This window comes from Carassius carassius, chromosome 18, assembly GCF_963082965.1.
Source record: "Carassius carassius chromosome 18, fCarCar2.1, whole genome shotgun sequence".
Classification (NCBI taxonomy): domain Eukaryota; kingdom Metazoa; phylum Chordata; class Actinopteri; order Cypriniformes; family Cyprinidae; genus Carassius; species Carassius carassius.
The window spans coordinates 13,572,792-13,592,882 of record NC_081772.1 but is presented as its reverse complement, the minus strand read 5'-3'; the positions used below and the strand labels follow the sequence as shown (position 1 = coordinate 13,592,882).

At 35.6% G+C, this 20,091-nt stretch overlaps 2 protein-coding genes across 4 annotated transcripts in view; one reads left to right on the top strand and one right to left on the bottom strand.

Moving 5' to 3' along the window:
* The first annotated feature begins 2,494 nt into the window (after positions 1-2,494).
* On the top strand, positions 2,495-11,723 carry LOC132092447 (chromogranin-A-like). The gene is made up of 8 exons (XM_059498683.1): positions 2,495-2,762; positions 3,503-3,552; positions 4,552-4,645; positions 6,192-6,260; positions 6,515-6,598; positions 8,316-8,621; positions 10,144-10,496; positions 10,766-11,723. Exons 1-8 carry the CDS (start codon positions 2,717-2,719, stop codon positions 10,847-10,849), a joined length of 1,086 nt encoding a protein of 361 aa, XP_059354666.1. The 5' UTR covers positions 2,495-2,716; the 3' UTR covers positions 10,850-11,723.
* The window catches only part of LOC132092445 (inositol-tetrakisphosphate 1-kinase-like), a 24,572-nt gene continuing 16,203 nt past the window's right edge, over positions 11,723-20,091 (bottom strand). For all 3 annotated transcript variants that reach the window (XM_059498682.1, XM_059498681.1, XM_059498680.1), the window contains exons 6-11: positions 17,770-17,868; positions 17,557-17,597; positions 16,466-16,631; positions 15,177-15,244; positions 13,911-14,073; positions 11,723-12,757 (exon numbers count right to left, since the gene is read on the bottom strand). In XM_059498682.1, the coding sequence (XP_059354665.1) occupies positions 12,456-12,757; positions 13,911-14,073; positions 15,177-15,244; positions 16,466-16,631; positions 17,557-17,597; positions 17,770-17,868 (839 nt within the window). In that variant the 3' untranslated portion in view covers positions 11,723-12,455. The remainder of the gene's footprint in view (positions 12,758-13,910; positions 14,074-15,176; positions 15,245-16,465; positions 16,632-17,556; positions 17,598-17,769; positions 17,869-20,091) is intronic.

Sequence of the window (20,091 nt, the reverse complement as noted above, 5' to 3'; positions counted from 1 at the left end):
GTGCTGCATAAATATTATCATTCAAAGCAGATGTGTTTTGATCCACTTTATACCTCAGAACTGTCAGTGTCTACTAATATTAGCCTGTGTTTCTGTTTAAAAGCCTTTTACAAGAAGTACCCTACAAAAGAAACTATTTGCAGGTGTTATATTTTGCCACAGGGAGTAATGTCTGGCATTGATGCTTAAAATATAATCTCATTCGGTTGATTATTTGCTATCCCTAAGATCACAAGAGTGGATTTAAGGCTTATTTATGAATGTACTGTTTCACTTATCAATTTACCTTTAACCAATTCATAGTTATGAACTGTTGTTTAGGAAGACTAATATTTGAAATGCTTTTGGGGCTTTGTATTGTACATATTGATTTACTCTCCTGTATTGATTGACAGCTAATGCACAACTATAGCCTTGATAAATATCAATAATGAAGATGTCTCAGAATATGAGGTAATGCTTCTTACTGATGTAATGAGGTACTGAGTCTTCTCTCAGTAGTAAACCTTACTGGGAGTTCCTTTGAGTGTTTTTTTTTTTTTTTGCATATGCATAAAAAATTGGTTTAACACAGCTCTGAGAAACTACTTTTATGGCTAATTGACTAATTTATTAAATGGCTAATTTATTATCATGATCCAAAATAACTGAACTTGATCACAAAAACAAGCATTTCTTTCAAAAATGAGAACTTTTTATTATTATTATCATTCCTACAGCAGGGTTTTGAGTGGACATTTTGGTTGCACATAAGTACATTGTCCTATGGGCATTTCTGGGAAAGTAGTTGGCTGAATAAATACATGGCTGAATAAAACCACAATGTATAGTTTTACATTTTTCCGCAGGGAAATTTTTGAATTTATGCATTTTAATATAACTTAACTATTTGGAAAAATGATTGCAAAACTCAGGAGCAAATGTGACATGTGGTATGTTTTTTTTTTTTTTTTTTGTGGTCTATTTCAAAATGATGCAAACAGGAAGCCATACATTGTTTCCTCTCTGAAGGAAATTAGATGCAATACATCACAAGCACGTACTCATACTCCTACTGATTGTTCGATTTTCATTCAATTTTAGTGTGTCCAAAATAGGGAAATTGCATTATCTTCTCATTACAAATCAATGGTCAACATGTCTGCTGCCTCAAATTTCTTGCTTTTCTGCAATGTATCTGTTTAAGTCAATATCATTTTCCCCAACAGGGGTAAAATGTGTAAACAGCTGCTTCTAAGGTGCAAATGATCAGAGCCCACTAAGGTAGCCTATGAATAATATGATAAATGAAGTCTGAATGGCTTGTTTAGATGCACAATGAGTGGCTGATATACTGTTTTCATGAGCTACAAGGATATTTATCCATGTATTGCAATTAACAAAAAAAAGCCTATTTCCATCAAAGCAACCTATTAAACATAAGAGAATGAGTGGTAAACAAATAATTAAGCTGAAACGTTTTATCAGATCTGCATGTGAGGAGCTATAATGCTGTACAGTAATTGCATGATGCTCTCCCGTATTTAATAATCTGCTTCCTGCTCACATTTACTCTCTTTCATCCTCTACCACTCTCTTTCTAGTGCATCTTTACTGTGCTTAATAAATTAGTTGGTGAAGGAATCACATATTGTTCCCCTGAGGTCCATCATTTACTGTATGTCCATGTTTAATGCAGTCCCTTTTCTAATTAAATTACTTTCTGTTTTGAATAGCAGGCGCTCCTGACCGACTTCTGTTTGGTATTCAACAGCCAGCTTCATTAGGGAACAAATTTGTACGATATGATGTTTTTTACTTTAATATTTTACTCTACAGATATTTTAATGGAAATCATGATCTTGATGTGCTCAAATCCATTTTATTTGAGTAATGCATGGGATCTTGATGAAACTTCAGCTAATAAGACATCTGTGTGGGTGATATATCTGAGTGACATGACATATCCTAAAGCAGTTTTGACCCAGATTATATTTAAAAATAAAAAAATAAACTACAGCCTTGTTTTGAAATGCCTAGATTTGGAATTCCAGGTTTGATGTTATAATAAGAAGATGCTTATGCTTTTGCTTGCCTTTAGTCTCAAACAGAATATTAATAGGTTAAAAATCAAGCAAACCATCATCAGACTCATCAGGATTAATGATGTGATGCATTTTAAATTGAGAAAATGTAGGGGGGGGGGGGGGGGGGGGGGTTTAGATGACCCAACTCACCCTTCTACAAAACATGGGACCCCAAATATTGAAAAGCATTCTGCTACTTATATACTGAGTAGCATGTGTATTGTGAATTAGGCCTATTACGAAGTGCTATAAATAATATATTTAAATAAATCAGAAATTAATGCAAAATTAAAGCAGTTGTTTGCATCCTTATATGCTTATAATAATAATTAATATTATTGTAAACTTTTTTCCTATACCATTTAGTGGATGTGAACTAAGCAGCTGTATTTCATACTGATGTCATTTCCTCTCCATCAAGTCTTCTATATAAAGGCGGCATCGCTGCGGTAGTGAGTAGTGACATTGAGGCGTTGTGATCCGGAGAAACAAATAAGAGCAGGCGCCCTTTGCGCATAATGCATCCATAAATCAGCCAGTGTTTTCATTCACTCTGAGGAAAGGAAAGCACTAACGTTCATTCGCTTTCCTCCTGCTCGACGGTTCATCACTTTTAAACAGAACGGTTGCCTGCACTTCGCGTTACCAAAATGATCGCACGAGGATGCGCTGCTGTCGTGTTGCTGGTGAATTGTGGTAAGTGTGCAAGATGTACAAATTACCACATAACCTGTTAAGTTATTGTGGCAATACTTAGTGGCATTTTGGATGATGTATTGATTCTGTTGACTGTACATTTAATACATGTGAGCTGAATGTCTCTGTCAGCACCAAGGACAGCGGATAAAACACTTGTGAGGAGCACAAAAGGCTTTTCACACTTCACAACGTAATCGTGCTTGATCTTGTTACATCCTATGGGTAATAGCTACTTCGTCTTTAGTAATTATTTCGCATTGTAATCCCGGGGTTAACGTTCTTATTTATATATTTATAAAGTCATTAACATTAATTAGACAATACAGCAAGCGACCAGTTTTAATAACGCGCATCTCTACTGTATCTGTGTAAATTTCCCCACGTAGATCCACTCTGGTTGTTTTATAACCTACCGTTTACCGTCGTTGTTCGACATTTTAACGGTTTTCCTCAGATTACAAACAGCGCGTGTAAGTTTCTGCGACTGTACAAAGAACATGAATATTTAATGAGATGAGCTCTGAAGCATTTTATGATTGGTTGTCTGTTGCTAAACGAATCGCCTACCTTTGTTACTTAACCAAAATATTAAAACTAGCTTTCACCCAGGGTCAAAAAGAAAAGACACTTAGTTAACCCAGGTTAAGTATAGGTTGGTTTGCTATATAATTATAATAATTATTATAATTTTCATAGTACTGTGTTTTTGCTTATCAAAGCTATCTGTCTATTTCTAGTCTTCTCGGTACCTGTCTCTCCAGGTCACATGGATGATAAGGATGTGAAGGTATGCATTTATAAATCATTGTCTTAAACAAAATGTTTGAGTTTAGCTTCACTACTGTACATTATTATTTTAATGTGTATGTGGAGCAGCCTTTTGGAACATAAGAATGCACAGAACGGCAGCAGCCATAGTCCATGCTGTCAGGAAGTGTGGAGGAAAGCAGCATAAGTGAGACAGTGACTCAACAACATGATTTCTATTTAGTGACAGCTGGTGCCATGTGTGCTTACTCAGAGGAGGCTACCAACTACAGATGACTGCAAACTGTGCTTTTAAACTATGATGAACTGAATTTAAACTTAAATTGAAGTTGGGTTGTGCTCATTTAACTTAGCTGAGCTGGTCATATGCTTCTTTCTTGTCCTTGCCGATGAGAAACGCCTTAAGAGAGGGTGTGTTTTGACACTCGAAAATTCAGAAATGTGTGCAAATCTGAAGTATTGGGGGGAAGGACATTGGCCATGTCAAGCTGCAAACAGATGCAGTTCTTCTCTGTAAAATGATAATGCCATTTCAGCAACACTTTGGCCTTACTGAGAGAGGCTGTTTTTCCCTGACAGCAGAGAAATGTTTGACTTTGGGGGAATGTGGCGCCAAACAATATGCAGAGACAGACCAGAGAGTTGAAAGCACTGAGGAGGAAATGACATTGATTGAAAGTGAAATGTAAGACAGTAAGGATGGCTAGATATGGGGGGTTTTGAGATATTGTTGGCATGCTGCATCTCTTTCCTCTGTCACATTGGTCTCATGAGTGTGTAGAGTCAATATATACACACTACCGTTTAAAAATAAGGATGCATTACATTTATTAAACGCATATTTGAAAGGATCATGTGACACTGAAGACTGGAGAAATTGTAATAATATTTTACAATACTACTTTTTTTTTTACTGTATTTTTAATAAAAAAGCCTTCATGAAAAGAAGAGACTCTCTCTTTCACCAACACCTAATTTACAAAATTCCCTATCCCGATATTTCTCTGTCTTTTTATAGGTGATGATGTGTATTGTGGAAGTAATTGCAGATGCTCTGTCCAAGTCTCATCCCATCCCAGTGTCCCAGGATTGTCTTGAAACCCTCAACACTGGTGAGTGCCTGCATTAGTGACACCTGGACTATTATTATTTCCATATATTAAGCTGCACTTGGGTGCACTTATTCCTTATTATCAGCAGTGACCTTCCTGATATGATCAATATCATTGCTGGTGTGACTGCACGTTTCTTATAGTCTTATAAAAGTTAATGGGAGAGTGCACACAAAATTTTTTGTCATTAATTACTCACCCTCATGTCGTTCCAAACCCATAAGACCTTTGTTCATCTTTGGAACACAGTTTAAGACTGAAGGAGTCAAAGTGTGAAGTTTTGGTCGTGCACTGTTCAGTCACATTGCAGTGTTTTTTTCCTTGATACTTTAATAGTTAGAAAATCAATCATTCTATTAGACAGCCAGGTATTGTTACTGAGATGAGGCTTACAAGAGTGAAATCAAACACCCTGTGAGAGGCTTACACAGTGAGTCTAGTGAAGGACAGAGACTGACAGAAATAGAGAGGAGGACTGATAATTTGAGAAAAGCAGAATTTCTTTAATACACTGTACAAACCTCAATATTTTTAATATAAAAAGTATATTAAATTGCAATAATAAAACAATTAATTAACTGTTAGTTACCTTACAGTATACAGTAAAATTGTATTTTAGATAATGATAATAATAAAAATAATAATAAAATAATTATTATAACATTAATAAAAAAATATATAATTTAATTTGAATTTTAACAAAATATTGCTACAATTGTAATGTTTAAACCCCCATTTTTATTATTAATACAGTAAGAAAAATAATTAAATAGTTCAAATATGTTAGTGCATTAAAATTGTATTATTAAAAGACAGTTAGTAACTGTAAAATATACAGTACGGTAATCACAGTAAACTAAAACTGAAACAAAAAAAAAAGTAAGAAATCACTGCTTGAAATAAAATAAATGTTAACTGAAATGTATATACATATATATAAAATGTTTTTGTTTTTATTTCAGCCAGTTGCCAAGGCAACATTTCTCATTTAGTTTAACTTGATGAACTAAAATAACTCAAACTAAAATTGTAATAATATCTCATATGATGAAATAAGACTCATATACAGATGCCAAAATGCCATCCCATAATGCTTGTGCATTATATGTCAATTCTGTATTTTTTTGCAGTAATATTCTGGCAACTACAGCTGTCAGTTTTCTACCATGACTTTAACAGATTGCAAAGAAGCTTGGCAGAGAAATAAGGTGACAGACATTTTGAGAGGGAAAGTAAGGAGTGGAGTGAATAGCATTGTCCCAGAGTGAGCAGCCGACTCTGCATTCACTATTTGTCGGTCAGCAGGAAATGAAACACTTAACTCAACGTTAATTCAATGAAAATCTCTCCTCTCCCCCTCTTTATTTCTTTCACTTTCTTTCTTCTCTCTCAGCGTGCCTGATGATTAATAGTGCTGCTCAAGAGAAGGCAGTACATTTCAGGGCAATTAATGCAAATCATTTAAAAAAATAAAGTAAAGTGCTGACTGCAAAAAATAGGGTTTGGAGTTTGGAACTGTGTGTGAGCTGTACTGTGTATTTTCCAGATGACAGGCTTGTGAGCATCCTGCGCCACCGCAACTTTCTTCAAGAGCTGCAAGATATCGCTGCAGAAGGTAAGAGGCAGATGCTCCAGGTCTGATTGGGACAGCATGGGCCAAGTCTGTTTCTGTTGGAGGAACGCTAATGGCAGCAAAATGATAGTTGGCTGCTAATGGCTTTTTTGGCAGCAGTAAGTCATTTGAAATGTAGAGCAGGTAATTGTAAAACACTGCTGATGAACCCTGGTAGAGAATCCATAGATTCTGTTTTATTGCCAAGAAAATACTATGTCCACTTGTGACTGTGTCTCAACCAAACTGCTTCTCAGGAGCCAGTGAAAGAGCACAGAAACACCCAGGAGACACACCTGATCATGTGACCAGCCTCTCTAGAGACATGAAGAAAACTGCAGGTGAGACGAATCCACTTCTTAATTGCCACATGACTCTATGCTAGTCTGTTACATCTTTATTTCTTTCTTTATATTCCCATACAGAAATGTTATATATGACATATATTGCCCTATGTCAAGAGTAATATTGCCATATATGTTACCTATAAGGTATATATATAGTTTTTTCTCATACGTACATTCTCTAAGTAGATGAAGGCACACGTTTATATCATATATAAAATTACTATAGTAAATTTTGTATATGTATATATGTTAATAATTTGTAGCAACCATATATGTCAACAATATATATATATTTAATTTATCTATGAAACTATTGAAACAACATACACAAATCTGTACATTTACAAAGGTTTTTGTAATAAATGTTTTACATTTAATTATATAATATTGACATATGGTAATGGTAATGAATCAATGGTATGATGGATGTTAGGATGGATGTACATGTACATATATGTCCAAAAATGTACATATTGGTATAGATATGTTAATGTATTGTTCCAATTTACCTAATAGGTATCACATTTTTACTTCTTATGACAATATATGGTAATTTAATATATTTATATATATTAAATTTGCATATGGGTTGTTGTGTGTATTTGTTTATTTATTTGTTTATAAACTTTTATGTGCAGACTTATACATACTTTGCATTTACGAGAGAAAAGATGAGAGTTTCTTTTAATCTTATACTCTTAGAAAACATGCTACTTTGATTAAGCATTGCTTTTCACTCTTCAAAGGACAGAGTACAGTTATCCAGTACTCTTAAAGCACATTTGGGTGAAGGGTGAATCACTGTGTTCTGCTCTATAGAGCTGCACTTTGCAGCATTTTGACATGATCAGAGCAGAGGGCACATCTGTCTCTCTAGTATAAATAGTTTTTTGCTTGTGAAATTGCACACTACCCGTGTTATGATCTTCTTAGAACCACCACCCAGGACTTCTGTATTGAGTATGTCATAGCTCAAGTCTGTGGGCACAAATGTGTGGGTGCTAAATATCATTCGGTACTTCGTGTCAGAGTCAAGTAAAACACTGATTATGTTTTAATCTACCCCTTAATTTGTGAGTGGGTTGTTGTCAGTGTTCTTTTCATTTGACCGCATTCAAAAGTGCTGACCTTGGAAATTGTGTCATCTATTTCTAAGGGTCCATTAGTTAATGTTAGTTAATGTATTAACTAAAAGAATACATTCATTATAGTATTTATTAATCTTTGTTAATGGTAGTTGATGAAAATATTTAGTTCATGTTAATTCACAGTACATTAACTAATGTTAACAAGCACACCTTTTTATTTTAATAATGCATTATGAAATGAACATTGGCTTATATTAATAAATGCTGTAGGAGTATTGTTCATGCTTAGTTCATGTGAGCTAAAATAGTTAACTAATGTTAACTAATGAACCTTGTTGAAAAGTTTTACTGAGGAATCAAACCTGAAGTATTTTTCCTAAAAGAAAACATATCTTAATAATATGTCACATTATATTTCATATATGAATCAAACCTGAAGACTCTGGCTTCTGAACCAAACGCAGTCTGAATAAAATGTTTCACATTTATTTGTTTGCTTGTTTGTTTTATTATATGAATATATTAATTGATTATAATATATGAATGCACCAGAAAGCTTTGAAAAAAACACAAATCTGAATGAAAGAGTAATACTATATAATTAATGCTTTACCATCCTACAGATGATCAGTCAATGTTGGTTGCCATGGATAAACCAGAAGAAGATGCACAGAAGAGAGGAGCAGGAGAGCAGAGCTCCAGAGAGAGTGAGGAAACAGAGCAGGAGTCTCAAAAACGGGACCAGATTGCTGAGGAAGAGGAGCGTGAAGAAGAAGATGAGAGTCCTAGCAATCACATTTCCAACTTCATAAACTCAGAGCAGAAGAGAGAGTCACAGGAGGAGGCAAAACAAGAGGAGAAGAAACACTCCAGCTTGGAGAAGGAGAAGGAGAAGGAGAGGGAAATTGTTGCGGATTACCATAAAGATGGTAATGATGAATGCGATATTTGGCATGCCATATGTGCTACTTTTTGAGTTTATCTTTGAGTTGAAAGCCTTATTCATTATGATATGATGTAACAAGCAATATTCTGACTGTAGATTAGGTGTAATAATAACGGATGAAAGGCCTGGGACCTCTCAAATTCAGGGACCTCCTGCTGAGAAGCTTGTAATGGCTGGATACCTGGAAACAAGCCACTGCAGATGTACATTAGATGGCTGAATAGTGCTTGAATGTGTGCCAGAAACTACTGCCACAATGTGAAATACACAAAGAGATGAGAAATATCACTTGTTCCAGACTCCTCTACAGAGCCAACAGAATACACTGATGTTCTATACTACTAGATTTCCTGATTTATTCAGATTCCGACACTCTGGATTAAATAAGATTTCAATTCAGTTCCGATTTCATTCCAGTTTGATTCAAATTCATTCATTAGGGTGTATTCCAGCTATAATGTCCACTTTGCTTAAATATGAAAAAAGTATCTCTCTGCAAATGCTGTAAATAACATAAGGCAGTGTTTCAAACTGATAACTTTTTTAAATTTGTAAATATTTATTAAAAGAACTGACTCAAAAGAGCCATTAATTTCAAGAATCAGGCTACACTGATTGTGCTGTATGTTTTTGATTCACTACCAGTGTTTTGTTTTTTCTTCAAAATTGAGGTATTTAGTATATTTACAGTTGTTATTTGGCCAGTGCATTGTAGACATGAATGGCGTCAAAGTATCATAATCCATCCGTGATCAGGTGTGTACAGCTTCAAGCCCTGCAGATGAACAAATAGCCATAGTGCTCCCACTAACGGTTTGTCACTCGTCTACATGATCAATAGCAACACAATCACTACTCCTTGAAAAGTGTGACTGTGAGTAACAGGGATGTCCACGGAGAATTCATTTAACAGGCACTAACTTATTTCACTGAAGAGGTTGGGAATAACAGCAGGACACAGCGAGGTTAAAAAGAGTCAGGAGGGATGGGGAATGAGGATTGATAGAGGAATTTAGCAGTGCTCCATGAACAGGCCGGTGTGACAGCACCGCCTTCTATGAAATGAAATCCATGCTGCGTTATGGCCTGCTGAATCGATTCAATAATTGATGCTGGAGGCCATCCAGATCAACCAGCTGCCTGTAGCTTGTTTAAAGTGGCCCTCAGATCTCAGAGGAACTTGGTGAAAAATGGCAAACATTTTAGGTGACTTTGCATTAGTGTGTTTGTTAATAGAAGCAATGATTTGGGAATCTGTGTTCATAAGTACAGATAGAAGGACAGGACAGGGGCTTATATTTTAGGATAAGATGCATCAAGCAGTGAGTCGTGAGTTGGCAAGAGAAAGCGTTTCATTAAGAAGAGTGCTGGGTTTGCTGATGCTGCACTGAAGTAAATGTGTGTGTGTGTGTGTGTGTAGAATAATGAAAGAGAAGACACTGAGAGAGAGAAAATAGAGAAGATACAATATAAAAATTCTAACTTTGTGCCATTTCCACACTTAGTTCCAGCCACAGATGATCATGAAGCTAATCCCGATGTGAAACAGTCCATCATGGAGGACAGTGAGGAGAATAAGGGAGCTGAAACAGAGAGAACACATTCAAAAGAAGAGGAGGGGAAGAAAAGAGAGGTTGGAGTAAAGCGCTGGAGTCATGTGAGAAAATTGTCCCATAAGAGAGTAGAGGCAAGCCCAAAACTGGATGAGCACAGGGAAGCACCACACCACTCTAAGGAGAGAGATGATCAAGAGGGCGAGCTGTGGAGAAGCCCAGAGGAGCAGGAGCTGCACCTTATGGCACAAACTCATGCACAGGACAAAAGAGACGAAGAAGGCAGCGGCGGCAGAAAGACAGGGGTATGAAACTTAGTTGCCCTAACCTGTTTTCTTAAAAGTTTAGAAAAATTTAGCTTTGCAATCATAGGAATTAATTACATTATAAAATGTATTAAAACAGAAAAAAAGTTATTTTAAATGATTAATTTCACCATTTTATACATGCAAATAAGAAACGTATTTAAAAACATTTTACTGACCCCAAACTTTTAATGGTACATGTACATGTAAATGTTCATAAAGCATTTTAAAATTCAATAATAGCCTGCATTTGTCTCTTCTGTCATCAGGATGCTGAGATTGAAAGTCTGGCTGTCATTGAGTCTGAACTGGAGAGTGTGGCTCAGAAACTTCATGATCTGAGACGAGGCTGAGCCGCTCCAGCTCTTCTCTTTCCACTTTGCCCTTCATCTCTCCTTCAGTAGAAAGGCATGTTAACTGGAGATGAGGCTCTCACCGTCTTGCTCAGTCCACAGCAGCGCAAGCTCTTATCTCAGTGCCGCAGATTCTCTGCTCATTCCCTCCATGTGTAAAATATGAAACCTCAAAGTAACTCCTCTGATGTCAAACATTCAGAGGTCCATTCACTTTTTCTCCCAGCTCCTCCGCTTTGCTTTATTATGCTAGCATCCTGAAGAAATCTGGGCATTTGAGTACATTTAATGTAAAGTTTTAGTCACTGTCAACTATCACACTAGGTTAAAATTTTAATATACATAAGGATACATATCTGAAAGGTTGCTCCTGATATTATGGAGTCTTATGATCCGTCGGCAATAATGTTTTTATTAGATATGGTGACACTGTAGTTAAATGCTTTTTGGGATTCAAGAAAATAAATAAAGAAAAAAAAACTGAAAAAAGTTTCAATCTGGTTCCATGCAATGTGCAAAAAAAAATAAAACATACTCAAGTATGAGTCCCATACAGCAGATAAACAATCAGTCAAAAATTCTCAATGCTTAAGTTTGGTTTTATTGTCCATTTCATTTCATTTGTTATTTTAAAGGCTTTTTTTTCTGTCTCAAAAAGAAAAAAATTCACATATTTACAAATATACATCATACACAAGTATAACACAATTGGCATAAAACAGACTAACAAACAAATTACACTGTCAGAACGGCAAATTTAACATTTATCAATAAAACTGCATCCAAAATGCAAATTCTGTTATCATTTACTAACCCTCACGTCTTTCCAAACCTGTGTGAATTTAGTTTCTCTGTGAAACATAAAAAATTTGATTGTCAGTGCAATGAAAGTGTTCAGAGAAAGGTTTTGGACTACTGACTTTCATTGGGTCAACAAAACAACTGAAAGATCTTTAGTGTTTCACAGAAGAAGAATTGTCACAACGATTTATAATGACATGAATTCAATTTTTGGGTCAATGTTTATTGGGTGAAGTTAATTTTCTTCTTCAATCAATGCAATGCATAACCCCATACAATCTCAAGGTTTTCAGACCATTCAGATATGAAATGATTAGCCTTAAAAAATCTTACTCTTCAGTCTTTTTAGAAAGCAATCAGAGCTGCTCTTGCTGTGGTTTAAGAGATTAAATACCAGCAGATTGCTTCAGACAGCATTAAAGCCGTTATTTATGACTTACACAGCAAGTAGAGAAGCCTTAGTGCCAGCTGAACACTTATTTAAATAGTGACACGTCATGACACCTATTTTCTCATTAATATATTAATATCAACAATAGTTTTAGTTCCTCCCATGCAGCCCTTGTTCTGCAAATCAAGTTCAGTGCAACATTCATAAAAAAATCTAATCATATATTTTTCCAAGATCAAGTCGCCCTTTCCAAATAGGAAATTAAATAAAGGAGTAGACAATCAATACACATTCAATCATTTCCTAAACAATTCACATTTGGCACAAATGATTTTTCTACACACCTACCCTTTGATGAGCGTTCATCTGGTTTGTGAACAGTAATGAAATATTCTATTGCACTGGCTCTCCGTGTCACTGTGAGGATGTCTCCGCTGCTAAACTGGATCTGCTGTGCTGGTGAAAGTTTGGAGTCATGCAAGTGCAGCCACAACTCAGTCCCTGATGGGGACCCTTCTTTATCCCCTCGCTGTCCTTCAACCAACTGCTTTCATTTCCCAGCATGCCACAGTGCATCCCGCAGGCCACAGATGGGCTCTGCGCTATCCCGTTCACTCTCAGATGACCACACACCGCTCCGATTGACCCCTGACCTCGCAGGACACTGGTGATGTGACTCAACAGGTCATCGAAAAACTCTGGAACTCCCTCATAACCTGGGCGAAAAATGAAGTTGGTCTTAGATAACAGTAGTTAATGGGTTTCTTGTGATGGTGCTGAGAGGCAGATTAATAAAAGGAAGATATCATCTGTTGTCTTACTCTCTGTACCACTGAGAGATATGAAAGTGCTGCTACCTGCTAGATACATAAGATCACCATGGCAACAAGCAAAGAGAAAGCCAGGTGGCTTTTAAACATACTGAGAAAACACAGCTGTGTCTGCAGATACTATAAAGAGTCTTGAATCAAGGGCTTCAGGTGTACTTTTTCCCATCCTTCTACAATGTTTTATACCTCCTTTTGGGACTTTAGCTGAACAATGATGTAGAGCTGAAGCAAAATAACTTTATAGAGTGAGCAGAGTCTATTTAGTGTGATGGAGAGACACAAAATGTTCAACTATAGAACAAAAAGGCTATATATATATATATTATAGGAGTTAATAGAATTTGTGTAGACTACAGTGAAAGAAAAGACAAATGTTAAAATTATCTTTTATTTATGCCTTCATTGTCTATATTCTCTAGTTTGTAAATCAGTGTAGTATACGTTGTGTTCAGAAGTGTTTGGTAAAAGCGCTCAGTGACAAAAAAATAAATAATAATAAATCTTGTAGAATCATCTTAAACAGCTTTACAGCCCAGTTTTTGGTGTTTTAAGAATAACAGTCTGTATGATTCCGACTGTATAATCAATCATGTGTCAGCGAAGAAGAATAGTAAGTGAAAACCCAAGGTAAATTACAGGAAAAAACAAAAAACAACTGGACAGTTGAAGAATCAAGATGAACTTTAACATCTGCCCTGGCCAAATAAATCACCTGACTTAAATACCATCAAACCACAGTGGATAGCTTTAGAAAGAAAAGTGAGAAGCAGATTTCCTCCAACATCATAGAAGCAAATGACAGATGTTTCTGTAGATGAGAGTCCACCAGAGTTTTAACGGCAAATGTAAGTACAACACCTCAATACACCAACATTGTATTTTAACAATACAAAGCACAGAAAGACCTTTTCATTACTCCACACTGACACCATGTGGCTTGTTACCATTACTGCAGTTCTGTTCTGAACTCTCTTTTGAGTTCAGTGCTTAAAGATAACATATATTGCCAAGTCAAAGGATTGTGAGGAACTGCACGTACCTGGAAATGCGTTGATGTCGATGACGGCGTGCTGGCCGGTCTGGTTGTTGATGATGATGTCAATCCCAAACAGAGAAATACCAAGGGCCTGTCTTAACCCTCTGGAAATTTTCTGAATGACATCATTGCTGGGTTCCCGGTACTGGCCCTCCATGTTGTCCCTCTAGAGGAAACCAGAAAAGGGACAAAAAGTATGAAATATATGAAATGTTTGTTGAACATGTACAGTTATGCATTGTGAATGCCAAAACACTACAGAAGTATTTTTTTATGAAGCTTTTTAGTAGAGAGGCATCGATCAACCGGTCAGGGACCGGAATCAAGCGATTTTCCGCATGATCGGCCTGGACCGGTGACCAGTCAGTAATTCTCACATCTTGCTGGAGCCGGTCCGTTTTGACGTCACAGCTACGCTCACATCTGCATGTAAACATGTCGTTGGTGTGGAAGTTCTTATTGTGAGTGAAGAAGACACAAAGTTCGCCACTTGAAATGCATGAAACTTTAGGGCCAAAGTAAACCGTGGTGAACAGAGCTCTATTAACACTTGTCTGGGACAAGTAGATTTTTAAAGTGGCAAGTGAGAGAGAATTTTATTTGCCCGACCACACAAGAAGCCTGATTAAAACGCCAATAAATTCAGTGTAAAGGGAGACTGGTCATGTATTTATGTCTTGCCCTGAGGCTTGCGCAGCCTGTCTGAGAGAACTGTGCACCACAAATGAGCGCCACAGCACACACAAAGTAACTGCGGTAGAATTTTTTTAAAATTATAATACATTATATAGTTAAGCAACATTACTGACTGCAATGTGACACTGATTTTATACAATATAATAAGTTTAGAAAATTAACAAGTTCAATAAACAAAAAGTTAGAAATTAGAATTTATTAATAAAAAAATTAAAATGTCATTTTTTTTAAATTTATAAACAAAAACAAAAAATATATTTTTGTTTGTATATGCTGTCAATTATAGTTATTAGAAGGAAAATCTGAAAAAAAAAAGTATCGGCAGGTCACCAAAAAAAATCAGAATAGGCTAAGAAAATTGCAATCGGTGCATCTCTACTTTTTAGTTATACACAAATATTTGATACATTAATTTAGATTTGAACAGGGCTGTATTTGAGATTTAAAATAAAATAAACGTATTAATTAATGTTTCAAAGGTATTTAAGCCATTCATAAACTTTAGAAATTTTTTCTTGACTTGGAGAGGTTTAAGCAGTAGTTGAGTTGTAAATACGATGCATGTTGACTTACACAGGTCAGGTCAGAAGAGGACTCTGGTTTGGACACGTGATGACTGTTGAAAGATATTGCTCTCCTGTCTAGAAGAATGAAAACACAACTTGGTTGGCAAAGAAATATTTACACCACTTTTCAGAAATGTGGGGTTTAGCAAGATTAAAAAAAAATACTTTTGTCATCAAGGAGGCATTAAATTGATCAAAATATTAAACAGACAACAAATTCTTCATTGTCTCATTGTAAAGTTGACAATTCTCTGCATCAGTGAATTTGACTGGGCTTCAGGGGCATACAATTCACCAAACCACATTGACATATGAAACCAAAATCTTTGACATGCTTACTTTATAAATACCAAGTCAAAGACAAAATAAACTACTCCTCTGTAAGAGCAGGAAAGAGTCTAAACATCAGCCACATATGTTGACAGAATGGTCTAGAAGGCTGAGAGGCCTCGCCATCACACAGACTTGCTCACAAGTGCCATTAATGTCAATCTCACTTTGTTTCTGAAACAGCTTTCAAACATAAAAAGTTTATAAAACCTTATAAAAAGTTCCAGACTTAGTGTGTTTGTTGGGATATATGTTTGAGTGGATGGTTAAAGCTAGCCAAAAGAGTCCTGACATCTACATTTCTGGTCCTGGCACCCTATAAAGTGTTCTAATTGGCTTTGATGCCGCCTGGTGAACTAGTGTCCTATGTGTGACAAACACAGAGTGCAATTTACAGATTCTGCTTTATTTCTGTGAATGTAAACATTGATGAATGGAAAGTAGTTCATAAAAAAAACAATTATAGCATATCCACTATTGTTTAAAAGTAATTATCTCCTCAAGGCTGCATTTATTTGATAACAATAATATTGTAAAATAATATGTTACAAAATGCATGTATTCCTGTGATGGCAAAGCTAGACTTTCAGCAGTCAGTGTTTTCCAGTCTTGAGTGTCACGTGACACAAAGCTATATAAATGTTGAAAATGCTGTTTAATATGTTTGAGGAAACATAATACTTTTTCAGGATACTCTGATGAACAGAAAAAGAGCAGCAATTTATTTGATATTGAAATTTTTTTTGTCTTTACCTTCACTTTTGATCAGCTTAATGCATTTCTTTAAAGAAAGTCTTACTGTCCCCAAACTTTTGAACAGTAGTGTATTAGGCACCAAGGGAAATCTATGGAAACCTTTTGAGTTTGATTTATGGTTCAAATTTAAAGCTAAATATTTCTAAACAAATTGCATTCATCAAATACTTTGAACCATCCATCGAAGGGATGTTGTGTGACTCAACTGACCTGTGGGTCCAGATGGGAAATTTCTAATGGAGGGCCGCTGCACCACACTGTAGGCCTCTCCCACTACAAAAACCTTATACAGCACTGCATTATGGTTGATAAAGCTCTGGATGACACATGGGGGCTTGATGTCTTTCAGATCTTCCTCACTGAAGATGATGGCCATCTGTTGAGCAGAAACCAAATCAACATCTGGTTATTAATTAACATGAAATACACAGATTCTTATTGTGATCTTGAAATATGAAGGTGCAAATGAGAAAGACAAATATAATGTATCTACTGTACTTCCGTGAATCTAAAACTGCCACACCAAAACCCACTCAATCCACATATGTTCCTTGTCTTTCCTTTAGCTAAGTAAACCGATGTGCTCACAGTCATAAAACACATGACCGTCAACCTGTTTGCACAAACACAGTCGTTCAGCAGTCAGTGGTGACACATTAATCTAGTACGCCCCTCACTGTCAACATTGTAAAACAGAGTTACTAATGTCTTAAAGAAGATTTCTAAAGGAATGTGAGTAGTCGGAGACTTTGCCTGTACATTAGTCACAGAGAATCAAAGATATGGTCATCACAGCAACAGAAGCTGCGCCCCTGTTAATCATCCACGGGGATAGCAGTGTTACGTGTGATTCAGAGCAATAAGAGCTTCAGATTCACTCTCTCTTTATGCAATACGTGTTAAAATAGTTGGCAATTGATGTGTTTTTTTAGTATCACACTTTCAAGGCAACTGAAATCAATCACTGTGGCCTTTATGAGGCAGAAGTGGCTTCAGCATCGTTGAAATTTCCAAGAAATATAATGTGTGTTTTTTTATACTAATACTACTGCTACTACTAATTACACATTTCAGTTCCCAAGCTTTAACTAAAATAGAAATACTGCATGAAAAGTTTGATACGCAGGTCCAAAAGTAATAATTCTAATGAGACACCAGTTAACGTAAGAAATGATTAACTAGCATCATGTAGCACCTCTTTGGCAAGATCTAAACAGCACTGTGCTCTACAGCACTTATCTCCTGCCCATTATGTAAGATATGAAAAATAGCACAGGTTACAGAAGAGTAAAGTCTCTTACCTCATGGGAGTTGATGCCATGAGCTACCTGTGTTTTGCAGACTGCAATCAAACAAAAATAGTGTGAAAACGTGTCGCTCCAGTACACATGAGAAAATATATAAGAAACAGCTTTTTTTTAAATCTGAAACCCCTTTTCTGAATTAGATGAGTCAAATCTATATTTGTAAATGGTCACGAAGATTACTGGTGATTTTAAATGACATGAACTTACTGGAGGGAAATGTGATTCCATGTTTCTGAAGCTGCTCTAGAGTCTCAGTGCCACATTCACTCTTGAGGACCAGAAACGGAGGTGAGCAGATTCTGTCATCTACAGAAAAAAACACACATTAGCACATGCTACATTTTTGTCTTGATATATTACATGATTTAATAATACACAAAAAATGCATTTCATATATATAATGACTCAAATATGTTTCTTTTGTGTTGAGCATGTTTTTAAATTCTGGATAAAAATTGTAATAACTGCACTGATATCATAATGAAGAAAAACAGACAAATTAAACGAGTGACATTCTTGAAAATAAATAAAAACCAAAACATTAAAAAAAAAAAAAAAAATCGGATAATTTGACAAAGCAAGGTGCGATTTTCTAAAAACGTAATGATAAATAAATAAATAACACTTTGACCTTGAATTTATATTTAAAAATGTTAAAGGATTATTAAGATTAAGTTAGCTATTAATGATTATCTAAAAATAAATAAATAAATAAATAAATATTTAAAATTGTCATGATGATTCATGATATAAGAAATAAATATTTTTATTTATTTATTTATTTTTTACTATGGAGATTATTATTATTATGAGATATGAGAAAGATTATCAAGATAAAGTTGGTTGCTTTGTTTTTAAATATTTAAGATTAGATTTAATAAGATTCTAACATCCAAACTCTATGTCAATTTTAAGAAAACATTTATAACTGTCTTCTTTACTCTTATGAATCTGGGCAGCGTTTCCCAAAAGCATTGTAAGCTTTAATTGATCGTAGCTCCACTGGTTTCAATGAGTCTACAATGTACTTAAGCTTACGATGATTTTGGGAAATGTAGCCCTGATCATTATGAGAGCCCACTCTGATTCTAAATTTTGTTTGTAAAGGTTTGGGAGAAATAAAATAGGGTGTAGTTGTTTCTTGTATGTGTTTTGATTTCATCTTACGTTCTATCTTTTTCTTTCTTAGTAGCAAGCATTTCTTTCTTTCTACTATCTTTTCTCAAACCTACACAAACAAATGAAAACCTAACAGGCCAGACAAGATTAACTAGCACACCCTGAGCATAACTCCTTGTAGACACCAAGTTTGGATGGGGGTCTTAATGATGTGTGGCCTGCACACATTTGAAGTGATGACTACACTTTATACAGGATAACATTACTACTGGATCCATGGAAACATTTAAAACTAAACCATTGAGGTATCTGTGAATTTTCAGCTTGCTTTTGATCTGCAGTTATCAATTAATCTTATAAACAGCTTCTTTTCCAAGACTGAAAGCGCAGTCTATTTATAGCCGCTAAAAAACAAACTTTTTCCATGTTGGGCAGCTCTACGCAGCTCAGCGTATTAAAGCATAACATTTTACATTAGACAAGGAACATGAATCCATTTGATCAAAAATGCAGTAACCTTTAAAGCAGCTACAAACGCTGGATACAGCAATGTGATGTGTGACAATGTATGTGATTAACTAAAGTGTGCATTTAGGGGGATTTATATTCAAACACTTGCACCATGACATCTTGTTGTCATCGGTTCACATGGACTCGACATAACGGTTGATTAGCTCATGGAACAAAATGTGTGTCATTTAACAAAATCAGTCACTGATGGCACTTGCTGATAGAGCCAAACATGCATGTATTGGGCAAGTGAGTTATTTTAAAAAGGATCTTGTGTAATATTGAGGGTATATGAGCTGTGTTATCTTTCGTTTCCCAGAATCCCTTGCGGTGTTGTTTCATAAGCTAATAGCCATATAGAGGCAGTTGCCTGGTGAGTGGGCCCCAGAAAATAGTCACTCCCTTTGTATCTTAAACAGAGTCATCTCTTTCTTAGAGACTGGGGAAACATCAAGACAGATGGTTAACTTCACACAAACCCTCAGCTGACACAAGATCAAAAACCTCATCAGGTTTTAAAGAAGATATTATATAATTCATGTACATTTTTATTTGAGCAACTGCTTGACTCAAGTTTGTATCCTGACATTAAAAATGCTAAAAAAAATGTTTGTAATAAATTATAAAAGAATGCAAATTGAAAGGATTAGTTCACCCAAAATTGAAAACTCTGTCATTTATTACTCACCCTTATGTCGTTCCAAACCGGTAAGATCTTCAGAACACAAATTAAGATTTTTTTTTAATGAAATCCGAGAGCTTTCTGACCCTGCATAGACAGCAATGCAACTACCACATTCAAGGCCCAGAAAGGTAGTAAGGACATCATTAAAATAAAATAAAAAAAGGAAAATAAAAATTACTTTATTCAACAACTTATTTTCTTCATGTTAGTCTTTG